General features: G+C 39.0%; 1 protein-coding gene across 5 annotated transcripts in view; it reads right to left on the bottom strand.

Annotated features, from left to right (window-relative positions):
- The window catches only part of LOC124117948 (inactive tyrosine-protein kinase transmembrane receptor ROR1-like), a 233,569-nt gene that overhangs the window by 17,905 nt on the left and 198,586 nt on the right, over positions 1-17,078 (bottom strand). For all 5 annotated transcript variants that reach the window (XM_046479969.2, XM_046479970.2, XM_046479971.2 and 2 more), the window contains 3 exons: positions 11,223-11,412; positions 4,678-4,784; positions 213-306 (listed from right to left, as the gene is read on the bottom strand). In XM_046479969.2, coding sequence (XP_046335925.1) covers positions 213-306; positions 4,678-4,784; positions 11,223-11,412 — 391 coding nt within the window. The remainder of the gene's footprint in view (positions 1-212; positions 307-4,677; positions 4,785-11,222; positions 11,413-17,078) is intronic.

Consider the following 17,078-nt stretch of genomic DNA (forward strand, 5'->3'; position numbering starts at 1 on the left):
AATTCATACATATAAAATGGAAACTAATAATGAAAATATAATAAAAAGTCATATAGCAGACACCTTTTTATTTTCTATTCCTTTCGATCATTATTTTGGTCAGGTATTTACTGGTGATTATATAGCAGTTTTTTTGTTCTGCATTAATCTAAATAAATCTTTTATACCCGCATGCCGGCCTTTAACTACTTCTGCACTGTTTGAAAACTTACTCATCTCCATCTCCTGGGAGTTCTGCCTTGAAATCCACATCACCTGGCTTGACAGGGTTCTTCCCCCCTGAACTCGGTGGGTCTGGTGCAGGCTCTGCAACACACCACAGTATTGTTACTCAGGACTATCGGTGGTCATATGGTCAAAACACATATCAAATGAAGTAAACATCACCAGTCCGCTAAAATAGTCAAATGTTGCCAAAATAAAAGTATGAAATGTTACAAAGAAAGGTCATTTTTCATGGGCACAACTAGGTGTAAGCCCCCCCCCCCCCCCCCACGTTTCACCAAACACATATTTGACATTCATTCAAGAAACATCTATGAAACAAAGGAAATTTGTACATTAAAACAAATCAATAATATTACTTTTATGTGTTTGTACATGTTCATTCGTAGTGTGTGATGTTTATTTATTTTTTCATATCTTCATGTGAGCTGACCTATCATTATAACACAAAAAATTGTGAGAGCGGGGTTTGCTTTGTGACACTTACTCTTAAGGGCTCTATGCTAGCTTGAGTGAAATACTAGTAAGTGTAGTTATATAATTATACATACTAGTATTATTTCCTAAAAGTTTCATTACTTCATTACTGGTATCTCAGTGCAAGGTGAACTTAAAATACAACAAATGTTATTTTATATATATTTTTTAATTCAACTTTGAAATGAACGCTGGACACACCTTCTGACCTCAGTCACAACAATGAAATACACATTAAATACAAAGTCACTAATTCATCAACAAAAATACAGAATCTTGATCTTTGAATTTATCAAGTTACACAATAAATATCATGTTCAACCGTATAGAGTTTGAATTAATAACATATTGCAGAGATGGTAAATCAAGGTTTACATATTTTAAAAGAAAAGTTTTTACTATAAGTGAATAAAAATATTCTCATACAGTCATGCCCCGCTTATATGGACTTCAGATATCCAGAAACCTCAGTTCCCGGACGATTTTCATTCCTGAACCGGATGGTCATTCTCATACACAAAACACTGAAATGCTCACAAAATTGTCTCACTTACCCGGACAATACACTTCCGCTGGTGGTAATCCTTTGATTCGTGAGAAGTCAATTAACCAAGTGACACTGAGTTACGTTTGAGACGAGCTTGTTTATTGTACATGTAATCCCATTCGATAAATATGGCGTCTGCAAGCAAGTCAGCAACCATCAGTAAGCATTATGGCACTGAATTTGGACATACCATAGGAAAATCGACAATTGGTGACATTTTAAACATTTTTATTACGAGAACACAGGCGATCTGGACAATTTGGAATTATTGTTTCAAAATGTGGTAAAGTTTAAACTTCCATGACAGATTTTTGAAACGTGTATGTCTTGAATAAAGATTGAGTGGATGTTTCTGTTTGCTCTGTCATCTGTCATGAGTTGCATAATTGAAGGGAAGTAACTCTTCCAGTAAGAAGCTGGTTTTAGTTATACGGAAATTCGTTTATACGGACGAATTGTGAAATGACGCAAGTGTCTGTATAAACGAGGCACGACTGTATATATAAATGAGATACATATATAAGAAATTTTGAGGTAAGGACATGTGTAATGCCACACATACAATTTACATATCACACTGAAAATATTCCAAACTTTGTCTTTCCTCTCTGATGCAAAATGGTTTATCCTTAGAATTGGATAAGTGTGCCGATTTCAGCACAAAAATGTATGTACCGATAACTCATCAGATAAAAGACTTGGCTAGCAAAAATAAGAATCTGTTAGATGACACGTCTGTTGAAAACATCAAAATTGGACATATGTACAACCTTGTAGCCAAATGTGATATTCGTTTCAAAAGACTTTAGTTTTACAAATGTAAGGCAGTTAATCAGTTTGCATCTCAGTGTGGTCAGATGTGGATTTTTGTTTAAATGAGGATGGTATTTACACAAATCAAACCATTGCTGTCTGCTTTTATGTTTTTTTTATAACGATGTTGCCTTGCATGATTTATGACACAACTCGGAATAGCGACAGTGGTAGTATGGTAGAAGTTGCTATTGTTTACATTTTTAAACAAATACAACTACATGTAGAATGTGTTTTTATGCATAAATACATGTCTCCCCCCCCTCCTGTTTTTTATACAATCATACATTAGTTCAGTTATTACTATAAATGTGTTTGCAAATAAAAAAACAACAATAATAACAAAATATAACCTGGAAAGATAATGGTTTCATGCAGAAATATTCCTTTGCTGTAGAGTTTGACACTAAGCCAAAATTGTTTCCATGGAAACACAAGAAATTATAAAAAATATAAACAGAAAAATATGAAAAGACAATAGTTGAGCTTGTGGTCCTTGCACATGTATAGTTTCATACAAAAATATTCATTTGTTTGAGACTAATGGGCCGGAAACGAAGCCTAGAGTTGTTTCAGACTTGTCCAAATTGTTTCCATGGGTATGTTACAAAAGAAAGTTGAGCAAAATTTCAAATAGTAAAAGGCACCAGTTAAGCTGATGAGCAATGCATATGTCAAGTTTCATTGAAAAACACTGAACAGCTTTCAGGTTATGGCTCAGAATAGCATGGGAATGCCAATGCAAACGGCAACACCAATAGGAACCGAGCCCAAAACAGTATGTCTCCCCACCCTTTGGAGGAGAGACATAACAACATTAAGCACCTGTGTACCAATAATTTTCCAACTATCCATGAAACTTGATAGCTTTATATATTATTTCAATGGAGCAAAGATTATTTAAGAATTGACTTCAATATTATTATTTTTTATGGAGGTAATAAATAACGTAAAAACTGGTATGTACATTTCTTGTAAATAAATAAATCAACAATACTTACTTTACAGACTGCATATTTAATCATCAAGTGGATCTGGCCTCATTAGTTTTTATGTAAATTCAAATGCAAAAAACATTGCTTGGTTAGCCAATGAAATGTCCTTGAATCACTTGCACTATTTTGTCACATATACAGTGTTTGACGTTCTTATATGATACTTTACAGCAGCATACAGAGTTTTAAATGAGTTTTAAATGAAGTTATTTTTTACTCTCATCTTTTCACAAGATAATTTGACAAATGCACAACTTACTTTTGCTACAGCTGAATTAGTTCCCAGATCTTTCAGCCCGATGTCACTACAGAGATAGCTAACTTAAGCTGGATCTGACATCATATAACACCTATGGCAACTCCTAGTTTACATATTTTTCACAGCGTAGCTCCGTCTGGTGCTCTCACTCAGTGAAACAAGGACAACATATTATTACTCACAATAATATTAACTGACATACCTTTTTGTTAGTCATTTGACATGATGACTGAAAATTATGTTCAGATAAGGTTTCATTAACATAGTTTGCTCATTATTTTTCAATGCCTTTCTTCGAGATAAGTGAAGGCATTTTCAAAACATCCCGACGACCAGAGTTGCACTATAATGGCAACATGTATATGACATAACACAGTAGGAGCACAAGGAATGACGTAATAAATAAATGTGTTGTGCACCTCGGCACCGTGTTGCTCATTGCATGCATGTATCTTACACAGAAGAATACGCTGCTAGAATTTGGAATGTTGTCAAAATTGCAGCGCCATCGGGCATTCTTTATTGTGAATGTTGTCTTTAAGTGTTGATGTTTATGTGGACAGATGTTTTTCAGAACACATTGTTCTTTGTTGCATATGGAGTCTGTTCATTGTTACCTGTATGATATATCGGCGTTGTTCATTGACATTTGTTTTGTATTTCGAACTTCATTAATCATTTTTCATATCATTAATGACCCTTATTTGCAACATTTGACTATTGTTGCGCACTGGTGATCTCTATTTCAATTGATGTATTTCTTCACCAAATGGCCACACCCAAACAGGACCATGCAAACAGGATGGTGAGAGGTGGAATCGCAAACACTGTTATTTGTGGGTATATATACAAGCATGAAAGGCACAAGGTGTGAAGTGAAGCAAATTATTGAAATAAAGATACCAATTCAAGGCTGTTACCACTGACTGTCTCACCTCAACAAACACTTAAGGGCCACATTCTGTCACTGAAGTTATTGTATTTAAGAACTGACCAATCAATATTTTTCATGTTTACAGAGGTATAAACAAAAACACCAATGTGAATGCAAAGTGTCAATTCTCATAAATAAATACATCAACAATAATAACTTCACAGACTTATACGAAATCAGTAACATCATTCAGCACAAATAAGCAACATAAGCCCAGTCACCCTATTATCAGCCAATAAGGAATAAGTAGTCCTCAAGTGGGTGTGCCCTAATCTTTTATTTGATTGATGGAAGCATAAACACACAAAAAAATTGCTTGCTCAGCCAATCAAATGACACGTTGTCACTTACAGTTTATTCATCAGTATGTTTGACAGTTAATTATTATATGACTTGAGATGCAAATGCTAGAGTAGCTGATACTTACCATTGCGGACAGCAAGGACACCAGTTGTCTCTTCTTGTCCAAAGCTGTTTGATGCTCTGCATGTGTAGAAGCCAGTATCAATTGTGTCCAGGTTTGAAATGCGCAGTCTGAAACATCACATACCTCTCAGTGAAACTTTTCTGGAAAACAATTTACAAATAGCGACTATTGCTGCCGATGTGTAAACTGAGCACTGCATGCCTCTACTGTATCCCTAAGTGGTGACACTGCCTGCAGTGGTGTCAACCTATATCTGACTGGCACACAATGTGACAGCTAAAAATGATTCAGAAGTGTTGGTGTTTGCATGGCTTGATACCATCACCATAAAGAACATGTAATTGCATTGGCATCATTGGATGAGGAGTGCACTGAGGATTCCTGGAATGGTAACCTATTCAAACATTATCCTCACTTGGGTAAATGTTTGAAATTAATACTGGTTTTATAACCAAAGACCAAGATCATTCCAGTCTGAGAATTGAAGGAATTTCACTTGTAAAAAGCTGTGAAGCGATATGTTATTACACTGCGCACACCCCAGCTTAATTGAGGGTAAACAATTTGCAGGTGAAACAACATTGGGTGTGTGGAAAATATCACTGGTGCTGCACACGACAGTGAGGCTGTGGATGGCGGCTGCATCCAACTACCCTGTATGTGAAGACTGGCTGTGTTTACACTAGTCTGGCGGATCCACCTGCCTTGTCGGTCTATGCACTTGCAGTAACCTCCATGTCCCTACCCCTGGTCTCTACCCTAGCTCAGCTTGCTGCAGACCAGCTAGCCCTGTTTGTGGTCTCATGCTAATTGGTTTCCTTCATAAATACATGTTATTTTCTATATCAAATATCCATATTTATTTATACTGATTTCTGCACTTCATCAGCCACAGTTTGGGGCAGGAAATGGGAGATAAATATGGTTATAAAAGTGTTTTCAAAATCCAGGACATGTTGTTACTAAAAAAATAATATTAGTGTGAACAAGTCATCAGTTTTAGAACATTTCAAATTTCAGAAAGGAATATTAACTTTCAACGAATGATTTGTATTATGGGGACATTTCAGCGATACTGAAATAAAGTTTGGAACGCTATTTGTTTTATGATTAGCTCCCAAGCATGTGTACCTCAAGATTGGAGTATTTCCACTTTGTATGAAGTCTCCTTCCAATGGAGAACCTTCTCTCTTATCACCAGGACTGATAACAAATGACATGTGGTTTTTATAAGTGTGAGTTTAAAACCAAAACTTATCAATTTTCTGTCAAGGGGAGTTTTCAAAAGGGAAGAGTGATGATGAAACGTGACCCGTGGAAGTGTTTGCCTGAGTCTGCTTCAACAATGAATGTGCTTGGTGATAAAACTGTTGATCCTGGCTAGTTACAGGGGAAGTGACAATACTTCTCCCCTCAATAAACCATCTTTAAACTCCTATATGTGTCTATTGTTTGTTGTTCCTCTATCTCCGGGTTATCTGTGGGGCAATGTAATCAAAGAGACATGTAAGACACTGCAGTTTGCCTATCTACCATAATCTAGCTATGCCTCTCCTTGATGTTGGAAAGATGTAGAGAAGAGACATGGAATATTTGGTCATTGAAGGCAATTCACTGGTCACCTAAAGCTTAACTTCAACAGAGAAAAACATGTCCCCGACAGCCTCACTTCAACAGAACAAATAATCAGAACACACACAGTGTGACATCCTAGCTTCAACAGAACCAGTTAACAGAACACACACGGTGTGACAGCCTCGCTTCAACAGAACCAGTTAACAGAACACACGGTGTGACAGCCTCGCTTCAACAGAACCAGTTAACAGAACACACGGTGTGACAGCCTCGCTTCAACAGAACAAATAATCAGAACACACACAGTGTGACATCCTAGCTTCAACAGAACCAGTTAACAGAACACACACGGTGTGACAGCCTCGCTTCAACAGAACCAGTTAACAGAACACACGGTGTGACAGCCTCGCTTCAACAGAACCAGTTAACTGAACACACACGGTGTGACAGCCTCGCTTCAACAGAACCAGTCAACTGAACACACACGGTGTGACAGCCTCGCTTCAACAGAACCAGTTAACAGAACACACACGGTGTGACAGCCTCGTTTCAACAGAGCCAGTCAACTAAACACACACGGTGTGACAGCCTCGCTTCAACAGAACCAGTTAACAGAACACATGGTGTGACAGCCTCGCTTCAACAGAACCAGTTAACAGAACACACGGTGTGACAGCCTCGCTTCAACAGAGCCAGTCAACTGAACACACACGGTGTGACAGCCTCGCTTCAACAGAACCAGTTAACAGAACACACGGTGTGACAGCCTAGCTTCAACAGAACCAGTTAACAGAACACACGGTGTGACAGCCTAGCTTCAACAGAACCAGTCAACTGAACACACGGTGTGACAGCCTAGCTTCAACAGAATCAGTTAACAGAACACACACGGTGTGACAGCCTCACTTCAACAGAACCAGTTAACAGAACACACACGGTGTGACAGCCTTGCTTCAACAGAACCAGCTAACAGAACACACATGGTGTGACAGCCTCGCTTCAACAGAACCAGTTAACAGAACACACACGGTGTGACAGCCTCGCTTCAACAGAACCAGTTAACAGAACACACACGGTGTCACAGCCTCGCTTCAACAGAACCAGTCAACTGAACACACACAGTGTGACAGCCTCGCATCAACAGAACCAGTTAACAGAACACACAGTGTGACAGCCTCGCTTCAACAGAACCAGTTAACAGAACACATGGTGTGACAGCCTCCCTTCAACAGAACCAGTTTAATGAAAACACGGTGTGACAGCCTAGCTTCAACAGAACCAGTTAACAGAACACACACGGTGTGACAGCCTCGCTTCAACAGAACCAGTTAACTGAACACATGGTGTGACAGCCTAGCTTCAACAGAACCAGTCAACTGAACACACGGTGTGACAGCCTAGCTTCAACAGAACCAGTTAACAGAACACACATGGTGTGACAGCCTCGCTTCAACAGAACAAATAATCAGAACACACACACAGTGTGACAGCCTAGCTTCAACAGAACCAGTTAACTGAACACACAGGGTGTGACAGCCTTACTTCAACAGAACCAGTCAACTGACACACATGGTGTGACAGCCTTACTTCAAAAGAACCAGTCAACTGTACACACAGGTTGTGACAGCCTTACTTCAAAAGAACAACTGAACTCTCACGGTCAAATAATTGCACTCCAACATAGTGAAATATGATATTAGGGTTGTCATGAGGGTTGATATGGACTTCTGCACATATGTTTTAACTCTGTATCATTTTCAAAAAGTAATATTTAATATGTTTTACAATAATTCAAATTGGAAACTACTTGGGCTTTGTTCCATGATTACTTGTCACAAAACAAAATGCTGATTCCCATTGCACAAAGAAATGGCACAACAAACCTAAATTAACCACTGTAGCGTTAAACATTAACTGGTGACCAACATCTCTTGCTACAAAAAGTGACATGATAATGTAAGACCTAGTGCCCAAGTTGACACACTTTGGGAGTCGAAATTCAGAATTATAAATACAAAAATGGATGCGAAAGTGCCATTTTCAATATGGTTGCCATGCTTAAAATCATATCAGAATTCTAGTAGTATGTTAAGAGGTGGCACTGCTGGGATCTTTTGCTTGATATGTTCAGGGGGAACTGTCAAATGTGCATAATGTACAGGGGTATGCACCCATGAATGTTTTAAAGTCAACTGGTAATCTTTAGAGAATTTGTAAACTTTAACTGGGACTATTGACACCTAATTCCTACACACCATGATTTCTAAGGAGATGTTCAAAACACAGGAAAAGTACATAAACAGGTGTGTCATGAAAGTCATAGGTAAAAAAGCACAAAATATGCCAAAAGACAAGATATCTAATTGTGAATTCCATTGAAACAAGCACAAATGGAGAACATTCCTATAAATTGTCTTCAAGAACATTTCAAAGAAAGCGTTGCTTGGAAAATGAGGAGAACATGGAAAAGTGTTTGCCAGGTATGTGCTGGGTCGACAATGCATCACAAGAGAGGATCACTAGAACCTCAGGTTCAGGTGAGCTAGAATCCTAATAATTGAGATATCTCAAGAAAACGTTACTCATCAGTTACTGCCACATTATAGACAAGTTTTGTATTGCTACATGACCTCGTCATACAATACACAACAGACATTATGATCTCCCATACCTGAATGATTACTTTTGTGAAAGGATTCTGGGAATGCTAAGAGTATCCAGTTTTAGCTACGGCACACCTTTCATCACTGGCCATGGGCTTGCTATGAACAGCATCCATGACCTCCTCTATCAGATATGTACAACATCTGATACGTCTTTTAGCAAAACATCTTCCTTACAGTCAACTCAATCATTGCTGGAGATATTTTAGTTTTTAAGTTACATAACTGATGCAGACTAAAGCAAAGTCTTGACCTCTTTGCTGTAACTTATACATCTGAAAATCATAATAAATTAGGCACCTTTTCAATGCAGTCCCTGTGGACTGGGAGACATAACCTCAGCTTGCCTCAGGAACAATCTAGCTCAGATATACTACTCTAACAAAATGATACTGCTTGACATTCTTGATATGGAGGCATCTTGCTGGGAACTGTCTGTGGACAGGCTAACCATTCAGTAATTTAATTCTGGTGAGATGATTTGTATCACAGTAAAGACTTACATTCAGATCAAAGTCAGTGTAATTGCAAGCTCCCAGTTTACCCAAAACTGATGAATCTTTATAAAATGAAAAAGATTATTACGTACAAAGAAGACTCATTGATAAGACTGAAGTCAGCTGAAGCTGCGGCAACAACAGAGGATGCTTGCCTATCAGAGGAAGCATCCTTCTTGTGAAACACACCAGATTCATATACATCACCTTTTTAATTAAAATGAAAAAAAAGGAATTTAATCAGAAAAAAACTTTACACTTAAGAAGTTTATTTATTCTGAATTGGCAGTGACACTAATTTGCAATTCATCTCCTGCATAAGTGGCAAAGAGTTGTGACCATTTGAGTGAAGAAGATGAGTGGAGATGAAGAGCTAACTATGTGTCTGTAGCAGGCTTTGTTGTGAGCCAACCAGCAGCATGTAAACTGTCAAGTCTGTGTTTGACAAAGGATCAACAACTCTGCTGAGATTAATTATTGCACAATCAGAATGAGACAGGAACTGGTAAACCTAAGAGCAGGCTGTTAGAGGTAATGGCAACATTTTTTATGGCAACATTTTTCATGGCAACCAGTAATTAACTTACAGTACTATATGATACAAGCCTTCTGGTCGAGTCGGGCATGCTTTAATTTGATTGAACAAGGTGAAGAATGTCAATTGGAAGACACATCGGCAGATTATCCCATCTGCAAAATATCTGTGAGGAAGGACAGATTGCACGACAGTTATTTCTGATACTTTCTAAGCAATGCTTTAATTGAAACATGCTGACTTAATAAATATCCTGGCATGAAGACAGGACAAGTTTTCCAAACAATTTAGACCATCACTCATAAATATATCCCAGTTTTACACGCCAGCATGCCAGGATATAGTCTCAAGGCAGGAAGCCATACATAACTTTCCCTACATTTTCTGGTGCTATTTGTATATTTTTATCTTTTTTTAAAATGTAACAAACATAGATGCTATGGTTTGAATGTAACGTGTGTTGAGGAAGCAGGACTGACTGCCCTGCACAGGAGATGTCATCACACAGGTTAGAGAAACACTCAATATTATGACTTGAATGTTCACTAGCTTGCAGGCATGCCATCTGTACAGCTGCCTACTCTACACTACATACTTAATCTCCATTTAGTATATCCAGTCTGAACAAACGCATCTCGTTGCTTGTAAACACACCTAATAGTCTGGCACAAAGCAAAGCAAATTACCACTGGAGAAAGTTGGACACATGAAATGGCCAGTGAGCCATGTGCAGCCCAAAGGGATCTGGCTTTTGGAGAGTTATGTGCAAGCTGGCTCTTCACTGTATAAGGAATGTTTTCTCCAATACTAACAGTGCACCTATCTGAGATGGCAAGAGTGCCAAAGAGCTCTCTCTTAATTGTCATCTAGGATTTATACACAATGAATAAGTGCACAGCATGTCTTGTACTATCAACATTCCTAATTAAATTCACTTTTCCATTTCTGAGAAGTACACAACATTAGGACTAATGGTATAGATGCAGTGATATCAGCTTAGTGTGGGTTGACGCACAGGTTTCCATGCATCCAATAATGGGGAGTTGCAGTCAATCATACCATCTGGCTGGGCTTAACCACACCAACCCCATTAGCAAAGCCAGCTTATGCCCAATATATTTTCAATCTCAAACTCCAATATCAAAGGTTCAAAACTTGTCTGTACATGTTTGTATTAAATACAACTGAATGAGGGAAAAAAATAACTTCTGTTTACTTTTTCCCCCACTAAACACACTTTCCAAGTACAGTAAAATATGTGCAAGCTGGCCATACCTGCTTCCCCAAGCTGTCCTGCGCACATTGAAGCGGCCTTTTTCATCATCATCATTGATTGGTGCATTGTTCTTGAACCAAGCATACTTGGGTATTGGGTAGCCTGTGATCTCACATCTGAGGCGTACAGACTGGCCCTTGTACTTGGTCACATTGCGCATCTCTATGTCCAGCTGGACGTGCCCCTGGCCTGGAAGGAACAAACAAATCTGCACTTAGTCACACACAGCGGAAACAACATTTCTTGTAAACTTATGAATTTATTTAAAGATCTCATGCTAAAATTAAGAAAATCAATATTAACTGTTTCACATAGTGCATATAGGTTCTCCTTTCCATACCCTCTACCCTTGACATTGCCACATTGATGCTTCCTGAAGAGTAGTGTCATGTGCTGTACCCCATGAGATGAGACCTGTTGTGCTGAGGCACTAGGAGCCCAGCATGCCCTGTGTATTGTTACTGAAGCTGCAGGTGGCTGTGTTGTGCAGGCTACAGCCATCAAGCACAAAACTCATCCGTATCAGCTGTATCATATCCCAGCGAATTAAGACAAATGACCAGTCATCCAAACTCATGCTCACAATCACCTCTCTCTACAAATATACCTCACTGTTTAGAAAGCCCTCATTAAAAACACTGTGATCATCACCTGCACATAGCAAATGTGAAAGGGGAAATCTCAAATGAAATGAACATTTGTTATCCAAAATCAAATTTGGATTGCACAAGTAAATATTGTGTAATTTGTAGCTCACATCCTATGGTGGGATTTAGCAGCACCCACAGGACCAAATGTGATGACATTTACTTGAAGTCTCTGTTTGTTGATGCATACACCAACAATAGCAAGACCAATTAAATCAAATACCAGACAGCTGGAACAGCCAAAAAACTCTGTGTCAACTTTGTTTTTTTCTCTTTGTGCATGAGGGAGGAAAGGTAAAACAGTGAGCATCTTCCCATGTGGAAGGGCTCCCAGCAGCCAATGTATCAACTCATGTGTGCCAACACCCAACACAATGGGAATGCTCACACTAATTGAGTGGAATGTCCATACAAAGCAAAGTTCAAATGCCAGGAGCACCTGAAGCATGGTTATGGAAGTTGTAATGTTACCAGCATGTGAACTTGCTAGCTTAGCATCTCTCTTTTTAGGCCGTCTGCTCCAACATTACCTCTTCATACCACTGACTTTCTGGTACACACCACTGTATGATGATATTCTTCCTTCTAATGTTCTGATGTCTTTACAAACCATGTTGAACTTTCAAAACATCAAGGTGTATATGTTTGAATTAAATGTTGTATCACTTGCTATTCTATTGCTGGTGTTCTGTTTAATTACATGTTGCCATTGGTTGATTGAGTGCACTTCTTACAGACCATAGAAAGCATGTGAGACATTACAAGTTCTCTTCTGTATGTCTTGTCAACTGCTTTGTTGAAACAGACAACAAGGCTGGACCCTACTCAAGGTCCCAGGATGTGGCTGGAAGTTAATTATTTCAGCAACACACATTACCAGTGTTGTGGCTGGAAGAACCCAGGAGGTGCAGATGCATATGGTCCTGAAGGTTAGGGAACGTCCCAGGAAAGGTCAGACTGTCATGACCATGCTCATGCTGATGATGACAGCCTGATGGACTGCTGCCACACTGTGAACTTCCTCCACACACTGCAAACTCTTTGGAGTCGGTGGTGCTGGACATTGAAGCTATTGGGGGTGGGTGCAATGTGAGCAGCTTGTGTGCATCACTGTTGGCAGTAATCTAACCATGTCCCCTGAGCAGGTACACAAGTATGTGATCATCTCCTGCCACGTGGTCCACACACATCTCTGGAGACAGGCCAGGCCAGGCACGGGCCTTATGCTGCTACACATTGCACAATCACACAAGTTTACACACACGGATAAAGCAGGTTGATGGCACATGACATTTACCCCTTCCCTACACATGCAACTGTTATAGCTACACATGTTAACTTTCAGTTACATTAAGTACTGATGACATTGAGAAATCACACTCTAATACAACAGCAGCAAGGAATGTCAGGAAAACACACTAAAACACAGCAGCACGTGAAAGTCATGATCACTGGGCCAATCACACTCCTATACAACTACAACAAGTAAAAGTCAGGAAATCACTGGGGCAATCACACTCTTATACAACTACAACAAGTAAAAGTCAGGAAATCACTGGGCCAATCACACTCCTATACAACTACAACAAGTAAAAGTCAGGAAATCACTGGGCCAATCACACTCCTATACAACTACAACAAGTAAAAGTCAGGAAATCACTGGGCCAATCACACTCCTATACAACTACAACAAGTAAAAGTCAGGAAATCACTGGGCCAATCACACTCCTATACAACTACAACAAGTAAAAGTCAGGAAATCACTGGGCCAATCACATTCTTATACAACTGCAACACATGAAAATCTGGAAATCTCTGGGCTGATCACACTCTTATACAACTGCAACACATGAAAATCTGGAAATCTCTGGGCCGATCACACAGCAAGTTTTATGTCCTCTAACCAAACTATTATATTACAACCATAAATCTGTGAAGAGATAAATGAAAAGTTATGATTTGCGTCATGGCTATATGAACAAACATCATGGAGGCCGTTTGTAGCAACAGCGCACAGCCTGGTTTCTAAAGTCAACATTGGCAGAGACCTAGTGGGTCCTGCTCCATTAGCCCAAGCAAGAAGCAACATTAACCCATCAGAGGAAGGCATGCAGAATGGTGTTTATGAACAAGGTTATTTCCACACAGGATTGCAGGCCTTGTAATTAGAGCTGTCAAACAAGTCACATCCCATAATGTATTTATCATACATGCAGGTGTGTGTGTACAGGCATTCTCTAGTATGAGAAATGGAGGTATCAATACTCAGCATTTGCACCTATTTTCAACACTCATATCAATTTGCATGTGGTGATATAATGGTGATTCAGGCATGGTATGACATGTAGTATTCCTCATGGTTCAACATAGTACACTGAGACACTACACTTCTTCCATCACTGTAACTGTGACACTTACATGATTGATTATTCCTGCAACAGGCAGATCAGCATACATATGTACCAGAGCCTGTTGACATCTCAGAGGGATGGAGCTTCCTCTTATTAGCAAAGTTGTTAGCTATGGTGAATTAGGATGCAACTAGCCACCAGCTTAGTTTTCATGCCATGATGATGCCACCATTTGGCAGGATCTTATCAGACAGGACGGAATGGGATTAATTTGTCTTGAAATAGGTCCTAAGATGTGGCGCCATTCTACAAGCCAGGCAGGTTGCGGAAGAAAAGATTCTCTAAATTTATTTCTTAGCAAGACCAACTTAATTTCTAAAACACTGATCAATTGCAAGTGTCATGGTGGGCAGATGCATGACAATATTATCAATGTATTACATTGCCTTTATCTGCTAATTTCAAAGATTGGTGATTGTGGGGTAGGAGGTGAAGAAACCAGGCTGTTTGCCTTGTTACAAAGTTCTAGCTGTAAGTCAGGCCAAGCATTCATTATTATCTCCTAAACAAATTTAATTAAGGAGACACTGATTGAGGTTTTTAAACTGGCTTGCTTTGGATAAAAAATTAGCTTTGAAATTAAACATGCCGTTTGAAAGGTGTTTTATCAAAAAGAATGGGTGCTGGCTAGAAATTCAGTGTGTGTTATATAACTGAAAAAAACTTTCTTATAGAAAACTATTGGTGGACACATGAATGTCAAATCATGATCCACCTCATATGAATATACTTGTAAGGCCAGACCAATTTTCTTTCATGTATTAAAGATAAGTGTACACGCTTCAGTATAATATGTATAGTCCACACTTGAGTGTGATTGGCACTCCCATTCTTGGGTACAAGTTTGGGGATAAATTGCTACACCACATATAGTCCGCAGCAGACATTGCAACGCTTCAGGTGAATAAATAGGATATGACAAATGTGGCCAATGAAAATGTGAAATTTGTGATAAAACATCCCTAGACATGATTTACAATTTCAGTTTTTACTGTGTCCTAGGCATGTTCAGAGACTGTAACTTGCTTGTAAAATACGCCAGATAGAAAGAAATTGTACCTGAAACCATCATTTTACCGCAAATAAAAAATTCTAATTTGTTATTTTAGATGCCGCTATCACTAAATGCATCTAAAAAAAAATGTATATTAAACCCAACTCACTCACTCAATCACTACCACTCTAACACTTTGTCATATATCGTTTTACATGGGAGTAGAAATCGTTGGTCACCCACAGTAGTTACAAATAATTGCTCACAGCATCTCCCTAATGCTTTGCTTTGAATATCAGGTACTGGTGAGAGTAGCACATCCTCACTATATGTCAATGTTTGGTTGTCAGCATAATATCATAGGGAATGCAAACAACAGAAAAGCAAGTTATCACATTCCATGAAACTCCCTATACCATGTGTATTACCTGTGTAGCTTATCTAAGATATTGTATTATGGACCACACATCTCCATGCAGGTTGTTACATACACCGCTGTCTGCAGACACGACTGACCAGAGGTTGCCTGCAGATCAACTAGCAGGACAGACCAGCTAAATACTGGCAGACATCTTTCACAAATAGACAAGATGGTATCATGGGGAGGGTATTAATGACTTCTGTTTAGAAACACATGAGTTCCATGGTGTTCTCTCCTTACAAGATATGCAGTCAACAGGCTCCAGAAACTAATTACATAATGAAAACAACTGAAATATAACCTTCAGGTAGATTCGCATGTTGTCTAATTCTGAATAGTTTGGTATTGTTTGTATTAAACATCAATAACATTACGCAATGAATGATCTTAGCTTATATCAAGTAAACCATTGCATACTAATGATTGTTAGGTGTTAATGCTAGATTTACAATGACAAATTATATTCAGTCATTTATGTTGTTTTACATTGTCAATGTGGCTGGTATTTTGGTAAAGTCTCTGCACATGGCAGCTCTTGTGGCAGGCCAAGATGAAAGGCTGTAAGGCTGCTGTCCCTTACTGGGTGGAGAGGCCTCCGGCAGGCTGGGAGGAGAGGAGGAGGGAGGTATCGCCATCACTCAGCCAGCCAGACTGCTGGGGGACAGGCACACTGCAGTGATAAGCTATGATAATTCCCGATAGGTGGGGGCACCTGCTAAGCTAAGTCATACGACAGGTTCCTATCTCCTTTTCACAAATAGGAAGATTTAGAGACTAACTAACAAGGTACTAGAAAAAGAAAAACATTACCTACATCAAATAAATTAATTTGGTAATGTCAAAATATGTTTATAAAGGTCAGAATATGTTTATAAAGGTCTCTAATTCCTTATACATGTAAAGTACTTCACAAATACTTCCTACATTCCCATTAGTAATTGCTTTCTAGGGATGCCATATTTCAGTATCTTGCACTTGTAAGTATACCCCAGTAATATCAAATGAAACCCAAAAGAGCAAATGAAGCAACTGAGGACATGCCCATATTACTGCTGTGGTAACAGAAGACGTAATGTTGTGCATTGTATGGGTAGTAGGAAACCAGGGCCTACCTAGGGGAAATAATTCACAACTGCAAAAACAAACTTGAAACCTATAAGAAATGTGATGGTCTGACATCAAAGGGTTCAATAAGGAAGTGGCTGCAGACTGATCACCCAGGATTTCTCCTGCTATTTTTTCAGCGCACTGATGGCCTCAGCTGTCTATAGGCAACAGGCTAGAGGGCGAACACACACTTCAACCACAAAAACCTCAAAATACCCAATAACCAATTCAAACTAATCATAAACTAATAGTGGATATACTTCAGTATTTATCAG

This window comes from Haliotis rufescens, unplaced genomic scaffold (assembly GCF_023055435.1).
Source record: "Haliotis rufescens isolate VD_foot unplaced genomic scaffold, xgHalRufe1.0.p SCAF_2, whole genome shotgun sequence".
Taxonomy (NCBI): domain Eukaryota; kingdom Metazoa; phylum Mollusca; class Gastropoda; order Lepetellida; family Haliotidae; genus Haliotis; species Haliotis rufescens.